The 21,411-nt window shown below is 35.8% G+C and overlaps 2 protein-coding genes across 2 annotated transcripts; one reads left to right on the top strand and one right to left on the bottom strand.

The window, feature by feature from the left end:
• Nucleotides 1-11,241: 11,241 nt before the first annotated feature.
• On the top strand, nt 11,242-13,274 carry LOC104895343 (hypothetical protein). The gene is made up of 2 exons (XM_010681811.4): nt 11,242-11,774; nt 12,883-13,274. The coding sequence occupies exons 1-2, from the start codon at nt 11,338-11,340 to the stop codon at nt 12,998-13,000; spliced, it is 555 nt and encodes a 184-aa protein (XP_010680113.2). The 5' UTR covers nt 11,242-11,337; the 3' UTR covers nt 13,001-13,274.
• A 993-nt stretch (nt 13,275-14,267) lies between these two features.
• LOC104895342 (uncharacterized) lies at nt 14,268-20,129 on the bottom strand. The gene is made up of 5 exons (XM_010681810.4): nt 19,674-20,129; nt 17,328-18,252; nt 16,526-16,621; nt 15,516-15,652; nt 14,268-14,878 (listed from the first exon to the last, which is right to left on the bottom strand). Exons 1-5 carry the CDS (start codon nt 19,946-19,948, stop codon nt 14,695-14,697), a joined length of 1,617 nt encoding a protein of 538 aa, XP_010680112.2. The 5' UTR covers nt 19,949-20,129; the 3' UTR covers nt 14,268-14,694.
• Nucleotides 20,130-21,411: the final 1,282 nt, after the last annotated feature.

Here is a 21,411-nt window from a genome sequence, read left to right as displayed (position 1 = left end):
TTCTGATTAGCTAGATTTGATTCTTTTCGATTAATTCAAGTGGTATTGACTTGAATTTTGTTGATTGTTGATTAATTCAAGTGGTATTGACTTGAAACTTGTTGGTTTTTTATATAATCAAGTGGTATTGACTTGATCTTTGATGATTCTTGATGTATTCAAGATAGTTAGCTTGAAATTAGTGAAAATTTTAATCTATTAAAATCAGATTTTCTTCATATCAATACACTTTTCACTCTAAATCAAAATGCCTGAGAGTCCTACAAATTCAATTTCCAATAGCCTACCTCCTACACAAGATCCAACTAGTGTTTACTATCCATCCTTCTGAAAATCCTACCCTACCTCTTGTTTCTGAGCGTTTCAGTGGAGTTGGATATGGTGAATGGAAGAGGAGCATGATCATAGCTCTCTCTGCTAAAAATAAAATGGCGTTTGTTGATGGCACACTAGTAAAACCTTGTGAAACTGATAAATCTTATCATGTCTGGGAAAGGTGTAACAATGTTATTATCTCATATATACTGAGGTCTCTTGATAATAACATTGCTAGGAGTGTGATTTACTATACTACAGCAAGGGAGATTTGGCAGGACTTAGAAGAAAGGTTTTCACAAAGTTCTGGTCCTCAATTATACTCCTTACAACAAACTCTTCATGATCTATTCCAAGATTCTTCAACATCTGTTGCTGAGTTTTTTACAGAGATCAAGAGTATTTGGGATGAGATGAGTGCCATGAATCCTATTCATGTTTGTTCTTGTACTGGATGTACATGTGGTATCACTAAACAATTTTTCAAACAACAGCAAGAAGAAAGATTAATTCAGCTGATCTTGATGAAGATTGATAACAAATACAACAATGTTAGGAGCAATCTTCTTATGATGCAACCTCTTCCAAACATTCAACTAGCCTATAGACTGTTAAGTCAGGAAGAAAAGCAAAGGCAAACTAGTTCTTTAGCTGTTGAGAACATAGGTTATATGGCCTTTGCAGCTGCTGATCAGAAAGATAGATATTCCATTACAAAGGGGAATAATGGAGGTATTAAGGTTAATTCCAACAATAAAAGGAATTATTCCTCAACTGGAACTTTTTCTTGTGACTACTGTCACATGCCAGGTCACACTAAGGAGAGATGTTATAGACTTCATGGATTTCCTGCTGGTTATGGTACTGGTAAAGGATATAAAGGAGAAGGGAAGAAGGTAGTTGCCCTGGTTCATGGAGAAACTGACAGTGATGATATTGATGATGAAGTTCCTATTTCAGTCAGTCAATACAATCACCTTCTGCAACTTATCACCAAGCAAGTCCCTGATCCTTACTCAACAAGCACTGGTCCTAGTGCTCATGTTGCAGGTACTTGTTTATTAAGTTGTTCAAACTCTAAATGGATTATTGATAGTGGTGCTAGTGATCATATATGTTCTAACTTAGAACTATTTGAGTCCTATTCACCATTTGATGTCTATCCTAACACCATTACTATCGCTGATGGCAAAACAGCTAAAGTGGAACATATAGGGACTGTTCATCTTGACAATGGTATTAAACTTGACAAAGTATTACATGTACCTAATTTTAAGTTTAATCTTATATCTACACATAAGTTGTGTACAAATTTATCATGTGAAGTGATTTTTTCTCACAATAAATGCATGATTCAGGGTCCTTCCATGAGTTCCTAAGTTCTTGGTGAACTTCATTCTGGGTTATATGCAGTAGATGACAATCAATCCAAGCTAGATTCTCTTCCTCAGACTGGTATAGCTTGTCCAGCCTCTCTTGAAGAAGCAAAATTATGGCATATGAGACTAGGCCACATACCATTTAATAAGCTACATCTAGTTAATGATTGCTTTACAGAGAATATTATCTCTAATACAATTTGTCAAGTTTGTCCCAAAGCAAGGCAAACTAGGATTTCTTTTCCTAAATTTTTATCAACTTCTACTCAGAAACCTTTTGAGCTTTTACATGTGGATGTTTGGGGTCCCTATCATACCAAGACTCATGAAGGTTGTAATATGTTTTTAACAGTTGATGATTTTTCCAGACACACATGGGTTTTCTTAATGAAACATAAGAGTGATTTTGTAGCTATCTTACAAATGCTTAATTCTCTAATTAAGACTCGGTATGGTGCTCAAATTCTGTGCATAAGATCTGATAATGCAAAAGAATTGTGTGAAGGGAGTATGTTGCAGTTTTACACAGCTCAAGGAATTCTACACCAAAGAAGCTGTACGTACTCTCCTCAACAGAATGGGGTTGTGGAGAGAAAGCACAGGCACCTTCTAGAGACAGCAAGGGCCCTTCTCTTCCAATCCAGGGTACCTGTCAGATTTTGGGGTGAGTGCCTCCTATGTGCTGCACACCTAATAAACAGGATGCCTTTTAGCAGCGTTCAGTTTTCTTCTCCTTATGAACTCTTACATGGTTCTAAGCCCTCTTTTTCTCACTTGAAAGTTTTTGGTTGCCTCTGCTATGTCTCTACTATTAAAGCTCATAGATCCAAATTGGATCCTAGAGCCACTCCTTGCATTTTTCTAGGGTATCCTTCAGGTCAGAAAGCTTATAAAGTATATGATCTAGAAAATCACAAGTTATTTTCTAGAGATATCATTTTTCATGAAAAACATCTCCCTTTCCATCATTCTCCTACTTCGTCTTCTATTCCTCCCATTTTCTTACCTGCTAACACACCTTTTGACATGGATTCTTATCTTGATATCCCTGATTCTCTTATTCTCCCTACACCTGTTACTTCTCCTACTCCTACTATTCCTACTTCTTCTTCTCCTGCACATTCTCCTGAATCTTCTTCTTCCATACCCTCATCTATTTCTCCTTTACCTCTTCCACCTTCAAGATTCTCTACTAGACCCAAACACACTCCCAAATATCTTGATTCTTATATTTGTACAGCTCAATCAATCCTCTCTCACTGGTGTAATATTGTTTTTTATGACAATTTACCCCAACACACTAAAGCTCTCATCAGTCAACAATGTTCCTTATCTGAACCTTCTAGTTATTCAGAAGCTGTTAAGGATCCTGGTTGGGTACAAGCCATGCAAAAGGAATTTACAGCACTAGAACAAACAGGCACTTGGGATCTAGTTCCCCTTCCTAAAGGCAAGAAACCCATAGGTTGCAAATGGGTCTTCAAGGTTAAGTTAAAGGTTGATGGTTCTCTTGAAAGACTCAAAGCTAGATTGGTAGCTAAAGGTTTCACACAGAAATATGGCATTGATTATGCAAAAACCTTCTCACCAGTGGTTCAAGGGCCACCATTAGGTGCTTATTGGCTGTTGCTGCCTCCAAACAGTGGCATATCCATCAATTGGATATCAATAATGCCTTTCTACATGGCACCTTGGAAGAAGAGGTCTATATGAAGTCTCCTGAAGGTTACTATAATCCTGATCATTATGTTTGCAAGCTTAAAAGATCCCTATATGGCTTGAAACAAGCCTCTAGGTAATGGTTTGCTAGATTGCAAACTGAGTTGGTTGATCAAGGCTACACTCAGTCTAAAAATGACTATTCCCTTTTCATTTCTACCTCACCTCATTTTACTGTAGCTGTCATCTATGTAGATGACATTAGTTTAACTGGCCCTGAGCTTTCTTCCATTATAGCTCTCAAAACCCACCTACATGCCATCTTCAGCATCAAAGATTTAGGCCAGTTAAACTATTTCTTGGGTATTGAAGTCAATCACCTCCCTGAAGGTATTATTCTTACTCAGAAAAAGTAAACTACTGAACTTCTCCACACTTGCAACCTCAATACTTCCAAACCTGCTAAAACTCCCTTTCCTATCAATCACAAACTAACCCTTGAAGAAGGAGAGTTCACTGATCCTCTTCATTACAGGTGTTTAGTTGGAAAACTAAATTTCCTTACCCATACCAGACCTGATCTCTCCTTTGCTGTCCAAACCTTAAGCCAATTTATGCAAAAACCCAGAATCCCTCATCTTCTTGCTCTCACTCATGTTTTGAGATATATAGCTTACACTCATGGTCAGGGTATCCTTTTGAAAGCCAGTGACACTCTCACTCTCCAGGCCTATTCAGATTCAGATTGGGGCTCCTGTCCTAATATTAGAAGATCAGTTACAGGGTATGTTTTGTTACTTGGCAGCTCTCCAGTTTCTTGGAAGTCTAAGAAGCAAAGTACTATCTCTAGATCATCTAGTGAAGTTGAGTATCGTGCTCTGGCTGCCACAGCTTCTGAAATAACTTGGCTTGTTAGACTACTCAATGATCTTCAAGTTACTGATATTAAGTCTGTAGCCTTGAAATGTGACAATCAAAGTGTCATTCACATTGGTAAAAATCCTGTTTTTCATGAGAGAACCAAGCACATGGAGCTTGATTGCCACTTTACTAGGGAGAAAAAGCTAGATGGTCTCCTTGAACTCACCTATACACCCACTACTCAGCAATTGGCAGATGTCTTTACAAAGGCTCTATCTTCCCCTCAGCACAATTACTTATTGTCCAAGCTAGGCATGTTTTCTTTGCAACCTGCTAGCTTGAGGGGGGGGGGGGTGTTGGTGATCAGTCTCAGTCTCCAGTAGGCCCAGGCCCAAGGCCCAAGGCCAAGCAATACTAATCCACCTGATATCATCTGTCCACTTGTCTCAGCTGTACTTAGTTTGTTACTAAGTTTGTTATTCCTGTTATTACATTCTTGAATGATGTAATAAGTATATAACGTGGTTACATTGTAATAACTCTAATTCAATTCATTACAGAAATAATACTCTCTCTCTCTTCTTCTCTCTCTATCTTCTATTCTCTATTCTTCTGTGATAATGAAGTTTTCATAATCATCATATGATAAACTTCAATAGATATCAATATATGTACTCTTGTATTTTATGTGTTCCAAAATATTTGCTCTATTTTCTTTCTAAATTGCAATTTGAGGAGGATCAAAAGTCGAAAAAGTGTTTGAGTAGACTCAAACTTTAAAGTATAGAGAAAATGTACCAAAATAGAATGGAGCAAAATTTCAAGATGAAGATTATATCATCTGATTATGTTATTTTTTATATATTATTGAGAAGTTATGGCTATAACATGTAAATTTTAAAAAAGAGCGTCGCGATCAATTATTTGACATAACGGAAGTGACAACCAAAAGCTAGAGATCGCTCAATATTAATGTAAGTCATGAAATTTAAATTTCATATAAAGATATAGTTAAATTGTTAAAGTCGTATAATGAACTCAAAATTAATCATTCTCAAAAGTAATTAGTTTTTTTATTTATAAAATGTCAACAAAAAACTGAAAATTACATGATTTCTTGATTTTCTAATTTTATGATTTTTATATCTATTTTTTATGTTATTTAAAAAAACAATAACGACCAGACTCTAATCTTTAAGTACTAGCCTTACATGCACGCAATGGCGTGCGAATCGATATCGTGTGATAACATATGAAGTAGAAAATAATTTTTTTTGAGTAGAAAAACTGTCTTTAAATGTTGTTTTTTCTAAAAAAAAATTGATATTTTGTTTAAGTATCCTACTTTCCCCCTTTTTTCATTAAAAATAAAAAGTTAGTTATCTCCCTATTTTTTTCTTAAATTCTTTTTCTATTTTTTGGTGTCCCCCATGTGTTGCCTTATATAATAGAGATACGTACAATACAACTTTGTAAACCGTTTATTTCACCAACTAGCCAAACAAATGAATGAGTTAACAAAATAATTACCAAACAACTTCCATGCACTAACAATCACCCACCAATTAAACTCTCCTTTTTTTTTCTTTTTTTTTTTGATAGCATGTTATTACACTCTTTTTTTCTAATAAGGAAAGATAATTGGTCCGAAAGATCAATCCTTACTAGGCTACTAGCTCGCAGGGCACACCAGCTTCGAGGCTGCCAGGCTGGGTACAAGGCTAAACAACCCAGAAGTAAATATCATAATGAGGTTTCGAACCTTGGACAATATCCTGAAATTTGAAGTGGTACTCCATTAAGCTACCACCTCTCCCCCACGCTCTTAAACTTTTTATTTGCATTGGATGTGTCTCTAAAGTACGATGCAAAGAAGAATTTTACAACATATGCTCTTGGAATATTCTTTGAAGACTCCATTGCCATTACCATGCAAAAAGTGAATATAAAAAATCTCGTTATTAAATAAATCTCGTTATTAAAAGTTGCTATAATATTAGGTCAGAAGTCGGTAAGTCACAAACTCATAAAGCACATATGCAAGGTAACGAATGAACTCTATGCAGCTTTGGATTAAACAAGCTAAGGAATATGTGGAGTGACCTAACCTAGGACTAATTGATTTCGTCTACCATGTAATCAAGAGTGAGAGGTGGCAAACAGGCAAATAGATAGGGCTTGTGCTAATATAATTAAACATGTGATGGAATGATAAATGAGTTCTAAATCCCTTTTGTTTTGATATAATTTAGAGGTTGTATAATTAAACGATATATAACAACATGTGATAGTCTTGTGGTATCGTTATTATCTCCGATTGTAAAGTTGATATGAGATTAAATCTTACTGCTTGTAAAAGGAATCCCAAATCCCTCCCCGGTACGAGTAGTGATGGAGTTAGGATTATTTTGTTGGGGGGTCGAATCCATATATCATATATGGAGTTATGGACTTGAATGAAACCATAAAAGCAAACTAAAATATGCAAGTAATAGGGTTTAAACCCTAGATATAAAGTTACAAAAGCTAATATAGCATTTAATACCAATTACTATTCGATATATATATGTAGTTTATATTTTTGCAAAATGTAGTGGATAATATCTAAAATCATGACAGGGTCATAGCCTATCCCAATCTCCTAGTTACGTCATCGCTTACAAGAGACTTCAATTTACCTATCTAAGAAAATATACTAAATGTTACAAGACATATACTAACTTCGTTTCAAATTAATCTATACACACTTCATTTTGGGGGAGAACTAAGGAGAAAGTTCAAAAATATGAGAGATAAACTAAAAAGGTGGAGAGAGAAACTAAAAAGTGGATTAAAATATTATAAAGTGGACGACATGAATAAGAGGTAGACGTGAAATGTTACCAAAAATAATAATAAAAAGAAACAGTGTGTAGATTTTAAAAAATAGACTAAAAAGGAAAGTGTGTAAATTAAAAAGAAACGGAGATAATCTCTATTATATAAGTCAAGGGATGAGGTGTGGTGTCCTCTTTTGAAGTGACTAAAATACCCTCTAATAGTAATCTAAAATAATGTTTTTCTTTTATAAAATATTGAAAATGAGAATCAATAATAAAACTTGTCATATGAGTAGGTCAAAAATGGAATATGCAATATTATTAATAACAAACTAGATTGACACAATCATTTCACGAAATCAATTAAAATCTTCAACCAAAAAAAGTTAGCAACATATCGTGATAACATAATATTTTTCATATTTACAAAGTTCAAACAATATGGTTTATTAACATCTATAATTGTTAATAAACTATACTAAAGTCGTTGATAAGAAAATTATTAAATCATCTACCAAATTTAACAGTGACGGTATTGAACAGTTAAAAATCATTCACTTTTAATTTAAAAAGATAATAACATCTACAAAAGAACCTTAATAATTTACATCACTATCAAAATAATTTTGAATAAACAAAAAAACATGTCCATTTGTATTTAACTATATAAGTTTGTTGACGCACACATCGCGTGCATATACAACTAGTATATACTATGCAAACCATATGACTAGAGAATTCATATTTGGGTTAGCCCAATGGGTCAAGGGAGTGGAAAAATCATATGCTCTATGTTTTGCCATATCTCAGCAAAATATATACACATTAAAATATACACAATATACTTTAAAAATAGCAATTCACGATATATATATATATATCGGTTATTTCATGAGGTACCCCTGAGTTCTTTGAAAATTCACGTGGTACCCAGTTTTTTTAAAAAATTCACCAGGTATCCTTGAGTTTACTAAAAATGCACCAGATGCCCTTAATGACTAACGGCGTTAAGTTTCGTTAGTCATTAAGCCATGTGGCAACTTCGTATTGGCTCTCTAAAAAATATTTTGTTAATAATTAAACAAAATTAATAAAAAAACTTAAAAAAATTAAAAAAAATCTCAACCCCTAGCCACCGGCCCACCACTGCCACCACCTGCCGGCAGTAATCCCACCGCCTTTACCGCCTCCGTCACCCTCCTGCGCCGGCGAGGAGGACCGTTGGTGTCACACCCTCGCCGGTAGCCTTCCCCTTCCCCTCCCCGCATAACCACCATCCCGATCCCAAAACCCCAACCCACCCCCTAGAAAAACCTCCCTCCACCCCACGGCCGGCGCCTAAACCACATCCCCAGTGCCGGCGAACATTTCTCGACCATCTCAACCATTTCACTCCTTAAAAACACCACATAAAACCCCCAAATCGAAAACCCCCAAATCAAAAATTAGGGTTTTGATTTGGGGGTTTTAAGGTTTGTAGGTGGTTGTTTAAGGGGGGAGGGGGGGAAAGAGGGTAGGGATGGCAGGGAGTGGGGCGATGAAGCTTCGCCGGCGCCGTGGAGGATTTTTGGCGCCGGCTGTGGTGCAAATGGGGTGTTTCAAGGGTTAGAGGGGGTTTGGGGTGAAGGTGGTTTCGGAGGGAAGAGGAGGGCTTGTCGGGGAAGGGTGGGGCAGGGAAGAGGAGGGCTGCCGGAAGGTGGGGGCAGGGAAGGTCGCTGGCGTAGGGGGGTTGCGGGGTGGGGGTACTGCCGGCGAAAGGGTGGCGGGGGTGAGGGCAGGGGTGGCTGGGTTTGGTTTTTTTTTTTTATGTTTTTTATTAGTTAATTAGTTTTTTTTTTAATTAACTAATAATCTTTTAGGAAGCCAATAGGAAGTTGCCGCGTGGCATATTAGCCCTTAATGACTAATGGTGTTAATGTTCGTTAGTCATTAAGGGCATCTGGTGCATTTTTGGTAAACTGAGGGGTACCATGTGAATTTCAAAAGTTTTGTGGGTACCGTGTGAATTTTTTAAGTACTCAGGGGTACCTCATGAAATAACCGTATATATATATATATAATGACTTTTGAGTCGGGTTAATTTATAAACTAGATAATTTCCAATAAATTCAGATTCGGCTAAAGTCGGATTTCAACTTTTTCTAAACAATTTTGGATCAGGTCGATTTATGCAATTCAGTTACGATCAATTTAATTCAGTTTAGCTCCAACTATCATTTCTTAGTTATAATTTAATTCCGTTCAGTTCAGTTGCAATAAGTTCAATTCAGTTGCAATAAGTTCAGTTCAATTCAATTTAATTCAATTTAATTCAGTTGTTTTATGTCGAAGAGAACAACCCTTCCAAGAAAAACACAAGTTTTTAAACCAAATGATGCCTACATTTAAAATCTCTATTATATAAGGCAACACATGGGGGACACCAAAAATTAGAAAAAGGACAAAAAAGGAAATAAATTAGAGGATAACTAACTCTTTCATTTGAATGAAAAAGGGGGGGAAAGTAAGACATTTAAACTGAATATCAGTTTTTTGAAAAAATAAAATCTAAAGACGGTTTTTCTACCCAATTAATTTTAGAGAACGTATTGTGTCGGACTCGTCCGACCATAATCTTGGTCGGACGACTTTCAGGTGGTTTCAATTTTTTTTCAGGTAGTCTTCATTTTTTTTCAGGTGGTTTCAATTTTTTTCAGGTAGTCTTCATTTTGTTTTCAGTTAGTCTTCTTTGTTTTTCAGTGGGTTTTTGTGCTTTAGTTAGACTTACTTGGGTTTCAGTTGGTCTTTATTCTTTTTCAGGTAGTCTATTTTTCTTCAGGTAGTCTTCATTTTGTTTCAGTTAGTCCATTATTTCTTTCAGTTGGCCCATAATTTCTTTCAGTTGGTCCAACTGAAAGAAAAGAAAGTCCAACTGAAAGAAAAGAAAGTCTAACTGAAAGAAAAGAAAGTCCAACTGAAAGAAAAGAAAGTCTAACTGAAAGAAAAGAAAGTCTAACTGAAAGAATAAAAAAAAAAACCAACTGAAAGAATAAAAAAAAACCAACTGAAACAATAAGGTAACCAACTGAAATTAACTGAAACTAAAACTAAAACTAAAACTAAACTTACGACAATTGTAATTAGATTAGGAGAGAGAAAGTAGAAGTCTTTCTTCTCTTATATTTAAACCCAAAGCAAAAGGAATAAGTCGGTCGTGGACGATTACACCATCGCTTGTAGAGGTTATTGTTGAGGTCACAATCCATGGATAGAGAGGAAATCAAAGAAGAAAACGGAGTTGGGGTCATAACTTGATGAGGAAGATTTGGGACTGCAAAAACTCACGGTGGATCAACGCCGGCTGAATAGAAAGCAGTCAAGCAATAGACATGATGAGAACTCATTGGATCTACCATGGATTGGGATGAAAAGGAATTCTCCATTGTTATTGGAGGGAGAGGTTTTGAAGAAGGATCTATATGGAAGATTGACGAGAGAGAAAATGATGAAAGAGATTAAATGAAGTCATCAATATGGGCAGTAAAAACACATACTCCTTTTATGGTTTGATTGATTGAATATGATGGTGAGATCTCTCCATGAAAATAATTAATGAATATGTACATGAATATATTATGTGAAAGTACTGGGCTCAGCCCGTCTGACAATATGCATTGGGTCAGACGGTCTGACCCAATACTTTCACTTAATTTTATTTTCTACTTCATTTGTTATCACACATTATCGCACGCATTGCGTGCATGTAAGACTATGTAGTTTTCTTTTTTATCTCTATTCTATATATATCTCTATTCTATATTGGAAGAGGGGTAGGACACCAAAATATTAGAAACCCCATTTTATCCTCATAACATCTCTACTATAACTACTTCCTTTAATGAAAAAACTAGCTACTTATTTTAATTAAAAAATAAAAAAAAGAAACTATAATTAATTTTAAAAATAAAAAAAAAACATTACAAAAAGAAAACCATCAACAATTCAAGTATCCCTAATTTATTCGATATACTCATAGTTAACAATTAATTTATTTTTTCTACATCGTATTTTCGCACGCATTGCGTGCATATAAAAACTAGTTTCTATTTGGGCCAATACATACATGAAACCCACCCCCTCCCCCCAAACCAGCAATTTCAAGCTATAACACTAATCCACAATTTTGATCATATAACAATGGCCCAAATGACATTAAAAAAAAACACTATTCTAAATTTCTATTCTATCCCGTCAAAATTCTATCCAAAAGCAAACCAAGAAACCATACTCCAACTTTCTCTCTCACAATCACAATTCACATATCAATGGCTTCTTCAACTTCATCTCTTCTAAATTTTCTCTCTCCTATTTTCCCTTCAAACACAACTTCCCTTTCATCCAACCCTAAATTCCCCACCTCAAATTCTCTCTCCTCCATTTCTTCACTCTCTATCTCCTCCCCAAAAACACAGCAACAAAATAATGTTGTTGTTCCTGTAATTGCAAAGAAAGAAGAAGATTTAATGGCAGTAGTATGCCCATCTCTTGCATATTCAAACACCCTTTTCTTCAGATCAGCTTATAATGTTCAAGTTTTGGTCGATGAAAATGAGAATGAAGAAAGACTTCTTAATCGTTTTAGGAGAGAAGTTATGCGTGCTGGGGTTATTCAGGAGTGTAAACGACGTCGTTTCTTTGAGAATAAACAGGATGAGAAGAAGCGCAAGCATCGTGAAGCTGCTAAGCGCAATAGTCGTCGAAGGTTTACTCCTTTTTCTTTTTTTGATGTACTATGATGCTACATTATTGAGAAATTTTCACTTATTTGTTATGTTGCTTGGACTCTTTATTTTACCTTGTATACGCGTGGGTCTAATCCTCGACACTCAGACATGGGTGGTATACTTGGACACTTCACCTGGAGCAAAAAATAAATTGAAAATGTTTCACAAAATAGTCAGTTGGACACTTATACACGTACCTGTGTCGAACATGGGTACCTGAGTTCGAGCAACATAGCTTACTTGCTTCTTTTTGTTAATGTTATGTTGGTTGTGTATGATTGTGAAAGATATGGGTGATGATCTTAAAAAAGGAAAAGATAAGTGTGTTTCCTAGGTGAAAATTAGTAAATTACCCCCTTTATTTTTAGATAGATGTTATGTTTTGATTTGCACACTTGCCAAAAGACAAGTTTAACCATGAATATCTCTAATTATCCATTATGCAAAAATTATAAAAAAGTGATATTTTGAAATTATACGTCGAGACAGATTCAAGAACATTTTGTATGCTAACATTGAGTTTTAAACATATTTAGAAAAATATGGTCAAAGTAGAGTATGTGACAATGCTAAATTCTAAATGGAGCATTGATTTAGAAATAGAGGGAGTATTGATTTTTCGTAATTTATGAATAAAATAAACATGGAGATGGAATCTTGTAAAATTGAGTCCAGCAAACTTAAGTGAAATGGGCAATAAGGATTTGCTCCTACCAATTTTGTTGCTAGATTTTATTTGATTGAGCATTTGTTGACAAAACATGTAAGCTAGCATCAGGGGTGTGTCCAAGGAATGCCCTTCCGATGCCTAAGTTAGCTTAGGGAGCAAATAGGAGCTAATCGATCTCGAGAATTAGGTGCAAGAGCATAGGTTGTTATTTATAGAAGAGATCATTTTGTTTTATGATCATGTTCAAACATGGAGTGCCTTAATGGGTTGGGACTACGGTATGCCAAATGGGGAAGCCATTTGGGCACCGGAACAGCTGTGAAGATCTAAGTTTTTTAGTGTATGGATTTCTTGTGACCGCTATGTTGTTAATGTATGTGGTTCATTCATACCCTCAATATCACTTCCTATTACAGGCGCGGTCCTTTCCGACCTTTCCCAGGCAAGGAGGATGCCGTGAAGAGTGAGAAAAAAGAGGATGACGAAGATAACTGGGAAATGCCAAAAGGAGCCAACGATGATGCTCTTCTCTGAGTGCTTCTTGCATTTGCTCAACTTCACTGACTTCTCTTTTGATTGAGAGGTTATTCTTCTGTGTAAGTTAGGTGTATTTTGTTTCAGAAGTTGTATTTTCAATGTGTTGATAAAGGTTTCATTGGGTAAATCGTTGTATTATTTGATAGATCCTTTGAGTTATGGTGGCATATACTCCACTAACAATTGTACCAAAAAATTTGATGAGAACGTACAACGGCTTTGGCTACAAGAGCCTGTAATTTTACTTGTTAACATGTGAAGTTTTCTGCAAGTCTAAAGCAATTTCAAGAACTGCACAATTTTTTCTGTGGAGCTGTATTTGGCCCATGTTTTGTGTTATCTATATGGCACATGTATACTTGAAATTGTTAGTAATATTAGTTAGCCATAGTTATTCCAAGACTGAGTATGGTTGTATAATTACATTATTTCGGCTCCGTAAGGCTCTGTTCGACGGCTCGATAGTTTTATGATGTTAAACTGATGATATTCAGGTCACAACCCATAGCTGAGTGATTAGCACCCCTACGGTATCGATGATAGTTCTATGGAACTACCCAAAGTTACAATGAAGGAGGAACTTTAGCCTGTAACAGCCGAAGGTAAAATGGCCATAGTGACTTGGCTTGAATCAAAACGCCGTTTCTTTGGAGGCGAGTGTTATATCACCCTTACACAGTTACATATAATGCACTATAACCTCACGCACAAATCCGCTCACCCCAACCCCCAACTCCACCAAGTAGCTCCATTAAGCTATTACCTCGTTCTGAAAAAACAAACTATTAATTAAAAAAGACAAGATTTTCATGGTAATACTTACGACAAAAAAAAAAAAAAGATTTTTATGGTAATACTTTCGACTACGTCGTTGGTGATACAAAATATGACTTAATCGGCCTTATAGAGCATATGTTCTTTGTCGATCATTCATTGATAATTCCATAATAGCGAAGATGGAGTTCACTCATGGTACACCCAGAGGTATTTTTGTAATAAATTAGAACTTCAGGTGCTCTTAACACCAAATTTGCTCATATGAGCATTTTGCTCATTTACTCATTTGCTCATTTTGCTCATTTTGTAATAAAGTGTTTGCTCATTTTTTTAAATGAGTAGAAATGTTTGCTCATTTGTTCATTTTGCTCATTCGCATTTTGCTCATTTGGAGGAAATAGTCTTGGGCGTACCATGAGCATGGTACACCCAGGTGTACGATAAACATTCTCGTGAAGATGGACGAGAAATAAGTTTCGGCTCAGTATTACAGATTGCAAAGAAAATCAATATAATCAAATGTTGTACATGTTAATCAAACAAAATTACCGTGTGGTGAGGAAGGCATAAACAAAATCAAAAAGATTAACAAACATACATGAATGGCAATGGGAATTGCCTAAGCCACCTCCTAGGTTGTTTGAATGGCTGACCTGATACAGGACTACAAATGACAACTGTAGGCGTTAAGTGCTAACCATATATCAGGAGGGGGCGGCAGCGGCAGCAGCATGCGCACTCCTTTTATATGTACCTCCTGCTAATAGACCCAAGATTTCTCACAAGCTTTCTGTACTTTTGATCTCGTCAATCGTACCAACTTCTAGAAGCTTCTTCAATGCACATTTACAGATTGTATAGTCAAACCAAAATTCCTGATTCACTGTTATGTGATCTTTCTGTCTTGTTGATTGCTACTCACCCTTGCCAGGCTGAATATCATCATCTTCAGAATCATAGACGTCGCCATTGCCACCATCTCTTGTTACTTTTCCCTGCTCGACCAAACTAACATCTCCCGCAGATTTCGGTCTTGTTAGAGATTGAACTTCTTCATCGTTAAATTCTTCTCCTCCTCCATTTGAAGAATATGCGTACCTGTGACATGAGGATCATGGTTTAGCACTGTGGTCAGCGACAAAAACACTCATAGCCCATTTGGTTGGCAGAATTAAATGGTTGTAATGGTAATGGTAGATTTCAATCTTTCATAGGTAGTTTCAAGAAGACAGTCACATGTAATGTCTGTTATAATGCTTGGCCATCTCTAAAGCCCTGTTCACTTCAACTAACGTTTATTGAACTGAACTTGTTTTTGCTAAAATGGAGCTATTTTACATTTTTACTGATACTCTATAGTTTTCTCTTATGTAGTTAATGGATTTTCACTGAATTGGACTTATGGTTGTTGAATTGAACTTATTTTTATGGAATTTTTTTAAGGTGAACTAAACCGGACCTATATATATCTCTTCTTCATAAATATGAATTACCATCCACTGCTACTTCAGAGGTGATATTGAGTGATAATGGAAATTTATGAAGAAAAATACATGTTAGTGGTTAAAGTTTGATCACCATGGGCCTTGGTAAGGGACTTTGTTCACAAGACTACACATAAATGCATCACCATAGCACCATTACCATAACTACAAGTTTTCTGCTCAACAATTCCCCAAACAGGTAGAGGTACCTCACAAGGTTACAGTTTAATGGATGGAGAGTGTCAACTTACCTCTGAGAACTCTGAGATGGAGCCCAGAGGTAGCAAATTATGCACAGCACTGCAAATGCGAGGATGTCCCAGAAAGCAGTGATAATCCAAGCACTCTGCCATCGCTCATTAAAAGGATCCGTAGCCTTGAAATACAACTGTAAGAAGCAATTTTACAAAGCTAAGCATGTTTTTATAAGGGTATCATACCAAAATTCAACAACTGCTAATGCCATAGCAAAAGTACATATCTTCTCATAGACAGATTCTCCCTTTCCATGATCCAAACCACTATCACCTTTTCCCTCATCATGTTTGTTTTTAAGATATTCTTAATGGAAAGATATCCTGAATGGCACCTTAAACAATTTTTAATAAGAACTATTTCAGATAACATTAATGCTTTGCTTCTCGTGCCCTTCTTAAAAGAATTTCAGGCACCACGAGCCATCACAAATATCATTTTACCAACAAATGCCCAAATTTTAATGTAACATGCCTGCCTTTAGGCCTTCTCTTAAAGATATGCTAGATGATAACATCACTTACTTAGGATACCGCTCTCTCGAAGTACGGTCTACAACTTAATTCTCTGTTTTCCTTGATATGTTTCCATTAGCATTATCATCTTGCTATTTTGATTCCGAAAGATGATTGGGTACGAGTTCTAATACTTAAAAATCAATTCACCATTTCATTCCATTTCAGAAAAGTAATTCGGTAAGATTTCCTGCAGACTCCCTTTAAGTTCTTTAGACTAACAGTAATAAAGTTGCATAAGCATTTGAATTCACTTTTAAAAGAAGTAATATGGTATAGGTTTCCATTTAGCTCTTTCTAGTTCTCTAGATTAGAAAGTATAAAATTGCATCCACCTTCCCCATACGTCACAAGTGGTTGGATCTTAGGCAAGTGGCAGAGGCCTTATGATCATACAAGAACCAGAAATCATATTCCAAGTTCATAAACTGATTGAAATGATGTCATTGAACTTTTTTTTTTTTTTCCGTTACTACAGGCTTAAATCATACCTCATATACAATCCATGTAACTGAAGCAATCACTGAAACTGCTAATGCATTCGAGAACTTCCTGTAGATATCCAACTTGGCAGAGCTTCGTTTCACCTGGAAAGCCATGTTTAGTCCAATAAGAAACCAAAAATGTCATGAGGGGTTTGGCAGAAATCCCAGGAAATTGTAAGCCAAATATCCTCAATTTAAATATTAACATTCCCTTATCCCAAAATATTTGCCTATTGTGACACAAAAATCCAAAGGGTAAAACTCCTTCCTTGTATGATAAGTATTGATAATGCTCCAACACTTAAAAAAAAATTAAAGTGGTAATCTAGTATTGAAAAATTGATTCATTATGGAGATAGAGATGGTAGCATGCAGTGACAGCAACTCAAAGCAGACAACATTGAAAAAATTTCGCTTGCATCTTTGTTCTAAATTTTCATGGCAGGTCGTATGACGAGGTAGCAAGAACCTTTTAGGGAGCAACATATCAGAGTGAAGGTGAGATATTGTGGGACATTAGGTTAGAAATATTTCTTTAGTCATCTCTATCTCAAAGGATATGAAATTGAGTCAATGCAAGGTTTAGGAACTCACCTGCCACTTAAAAAATGCCCGACTACTAAGTATAGACCCAAAACACACAAGTTACCCCAAGTAAATTATGCAAGAGAATTTCATAAAATGTTTTTCCTTTTTTCAATGCTGGCACCTAATCCAATCCTCCTACATGAGTATGAAGCATCATAGAAAAGAAGTCAAAAGCAGCATCATAAATAATACATTAGATCGACAAAGAGAAAGAACAAACCTGTAGTTGTTCCAGTGTCTTAGAAAGAGAAGTGAAAATCCACAAGATTAAAAATGCATCCAGGAATGAATCAGGAAGGACAAGTAGTAATCTTGCTCTGCCCGATATGTCATTAACGGTGCCCACATACTCTGTAATGTCTAGTAGTTCAGTAGCCACGAAGTAAGTTGCCCCAATAACCAGCACTTTAGAGGTAAGACCACCAAGAGTAGGCCTGACCACGCCATAACCCATTGAAATCGAAAGAATAAGAAGACGGGAAAGTGCTCTTCTTGCAGCTCCAAGAGTTACAACCCAAGTTGTAAGTACAACAGGCCTGATGCCTGTGCTGTTGAAATTAGCATACTCAAGATACCAAAAAGCCATTTCCAACAATCCAAGAGCAACCACTGTGGTAATGCAATGCTGAAGTTGCAGTACCTCATTCCAGAACCTCCAATATTGAAAACACCATATTGAGCTTAGCAACAGGTAGGCAAGAGACATGAAAACATAAAAGTTCATGGATGGGCCCATTCTACCAGGTAAATAGCCATCAGGATTTTTCCACACAGTCCTCCCATTCAGAACTAGTCCTTTCAATTTTGGGTCACAAGAAATGAAGAATAAGTTATACATTCCTGTCTTTGTGACATACACCTCTTGCCTGCGCATTCTGGTTCTTAAAGAACGCCCCTTAAACTTCACATTAAGAACCACTGGCCAATTACTATCTGTAGATGATTTTATTTTGATAACCTCCCCTTCCTTGCATCCTTCGATTTTAGCAAGATCAGGAGTGCAGCAAATAGAACGTTGTCCACCATAAGCTGAACCACCAATATCATCACGATCAGCTGCTTCAAATATCACAATTTGCACTAGTCCAGAGCCTGATTGTCGTTCAGCAGCTTCCTTACTTCTCCAGAAAGTGATATTTTCAAATCTATGCAAGTACAAAAAGAAGATGATTGGAATCTCAACCAGGAAAAGGTCTTTTGATGCTTTCACAAAGAGGCAGATAATATACATAACAATTTGCAAAAAAAAAATTAACAAAGAACAAACCAAGAGAAAGGGACAAAGTATGTGGCAATAAATACTAGCTCCAACATTCACCAACGATTATCAAAGTTCTTGCCAAGCATGACTGCTAATAATTAAAGCCTTGTTTCAAATATTTATCAAAACTCTACCTCCTAAACTTGGTATCATGAATGTTAAATAAGAGATTTTTACTTTCCTTCTTCAATAGCATTGATGAAAATCACTACTGTTCTAAATCCCCTTCCTTTAGCTTAAAAGTCCACCGCATCTCAACCATGAAGAGGCAACGAGAAGTCTAACATTTAAGATTGGCTGGAAGAAAGCAGTCAAAATTATCCATTCCTCATGTTTGGTTTTGGTAAATGCACAGGAACAAATTGATGAGACAGGCTGCTTTGAAAACTTCCATTTCACTCTCCCGACAAATTGGTGGAATTTGGAAGGAAAAGAAAAAACCTAACAAGATGAATTCAATTAGGAGAGAAATGGAGGGAAGAGAGAGTGAGTACCAATTTTCCCCGATTTTGACACAAATAGGGAAAGATAGAGGAATCCATTTTCCTTTCCCTTGCAATAAATCAAATCCTTCTAATGTTGGAAATATTTCGAAGGAAAATGCTAGCGGACTGTTTCCCTCCCTTGCCTTCCCTTCCCTTCCCTTCCCTTCCGTCAAGCATTGCTTTCTAAACGAACTATCAATTCCATTGTTTCAAGTTCGACACTCTTAATCCTATGAGTTTCCGTTCTCCACTCTTCCTATCTTCCCTTTCTTTCCCTACCTTTTCCTTCCTTCTGAGTTCTGATCAACATAAACATGCTATAAAACATTACTGTTTTTACACTAGCAGCCACTCAAATCCTAAAATCCAGCTTTTACAATATCTGCAACCCTCCTTTCTTCAAAAGTGATAACTATATAATCCCCATCAAATCAAAGATTCTCAAAGCACTTTAATCTATAAAATCCTCACCTTCTTAAACCATAATAATTGAATTCCATTTAAATTACTCATTTACCAATCCAGCCATGATTCAATTAAGTTAATCACTGATCTAACAAAAAAACCATCAAATTTGAATCAAACAATCAATTAATAAAAGGAAGTAAAAAAAAAAAGCATTACACTTTACCTCATTACTCTCAAATCAATCACATTTAAGTTAAACCAACATAAACCCAGATCTAAATTCACCCCCAAAAAATCACATAAACTAAACAAACCAAATCAACAACATAAACAAAATGGGTATCCACAGATCAAAATAGAAAAATATACAGAAAAAAACACCAAAAATTACATTAAAAAAAAAACAAAATACCTGATAAAAGAGATTCCATCATGAAGAGAGTGAAGAACAATATGTTTAGAAGAAGAAGAAGTAAGAGAAGCGCGAGAGGCACGAATTCCTTCACTACCACCAGAGAGAAGTAAAGCATTGCCCACTTCATTGAAAGATTGTCGGTCATAGGTGTGAATTGAAGCATTTGAGAATTGAAATAATGTTACTATTATTAGTAATAGTATCAAAGTTGTGAGTTTTAGGAGAGAGATTGAGAGAGGTTTAACTTTAAGCTCATGGATCCCGAAATCCATGGCGATGCACACAAACTTAGTAGTTAGTAGTGTACCCACTGTTATGGTTACGCTTGTTGTGTTAAGAGGAGAAAAGTTGAGTAAGAACTAAGGAAAGTTGTGTTGTTGTGTTTTGTTATTGCTCATTGGAGATGGTTTGTTGGATCTAGATTCTAGATTGTGTTTTTGTCCATGTGTGTGACCGTCTTTTTTTTTTAAGGAGAAAAAAATTTGTTAGGATAGATCTTTTATACTATCTCCATTTTATATAATTTGCAACTCTTTGATATAAAGTGTGAGTAGCAAATGTCTAATCGTTGCAAATAATATGAAACGGATGTAGTATACACATTTTGTAATAAATAATTTTTGGTAATTTTTCACGTAATTGAAGGCTTTAAATATATTTTTATGCGAGATACAATCTTACTCTTCTTTTTTTTGTTGACCTATTGGTTTTTATCGTCGACCTTTCGATTTTTGGCATGGACCCGTTAATTTTCAGGATTTTACATACCACTTTTTCAACTGATGTCGCAATATGTGCATTTTTTTCCCTTTTCCCTTTAGTTTCTCCCCAAGAGAGTGAAAACCCGACGCATGCGTATAACACACATGTGGGATTTAAGTGGGTCGGTCAGAATCTAGTGGAGCAACATCGGAAAATAAGGTAAGATTGTTTCTCGTAGAAGAAAAAGTAGGGTGTTAGAGTATGATGGGGATGGTATCGTAATTCATAAGATTAAATTCGATGGTTCTAAACTTGATGATGGTGAAGTCTGTTTCGGTTTCGTGATCCATAATCATTTGAGTGAAGTGGTCTTGGTTGGGGAAATTCAATTCACCACTCCAACTCTATTATTCAAGTTGAGTCTTTGGGGCTTCGTAAAAGTGTAAAGGCAGTGTTAACCCTTGGTTTAGATAATGTTGTGATTGAAGGAGACAACCTTTTGTGATTAACGTCATTTCAAATATTTTGAAGCTATCCTATATCATTAATTCTCTTATTTTTGGATACATATCAAGATGTGTAGGTTTTAGAGTATCAGTTATTCTCATGACTTCAAGAAGCGAATCAACTAACACATTGGATGGCCAACAAGGATCATTTCGTGCCTAATCTTATCTATCGTTTCCCTCGTCCCTCAATCTTTTTTTATTATTATGAATCTCATATCCAATCTTATATAATTTTTCTTACTTTCTACTAACTCCTATTATTTAATTGGTTTGCTTTCTTGTACTAATAACATCTACTATTGTCATAGCCAAAATATTTTTTAAAAAATAATGACTACCCGAACCATCATATACTATGTATGCAATGCCTGATGTAGATTCTAACTCGTTTTTGTCTTAATTCCAACTACTACTGCTTCCTTGACGCATACTATCTACAAGTTTGTTTCAACACGTTAACCTAAGATACGTGTCAACCTAGGTTAACAACGATGATTGTGGTGAGCAAAAAAAAAAAGGATTGA

Source organism: Beta vulgaris, chromosome 6 (genome assembly GCF_026745355.1).
Source record: "Beta vulgaris subsp. vulgaris cultivar EL10 chromosome 6, EL10.2, whole genome shotgun sequence".
Lineage (NCBI taxonomy): Eukaryota > Viridiplantae > Streptophyta > Magnoliopsida > Caryophyllales > Amaranthaceae > Beta > Beta vulgaris.
This window is presented reverse-complemented; position numbering and strand designations above follow the sequence as displayed.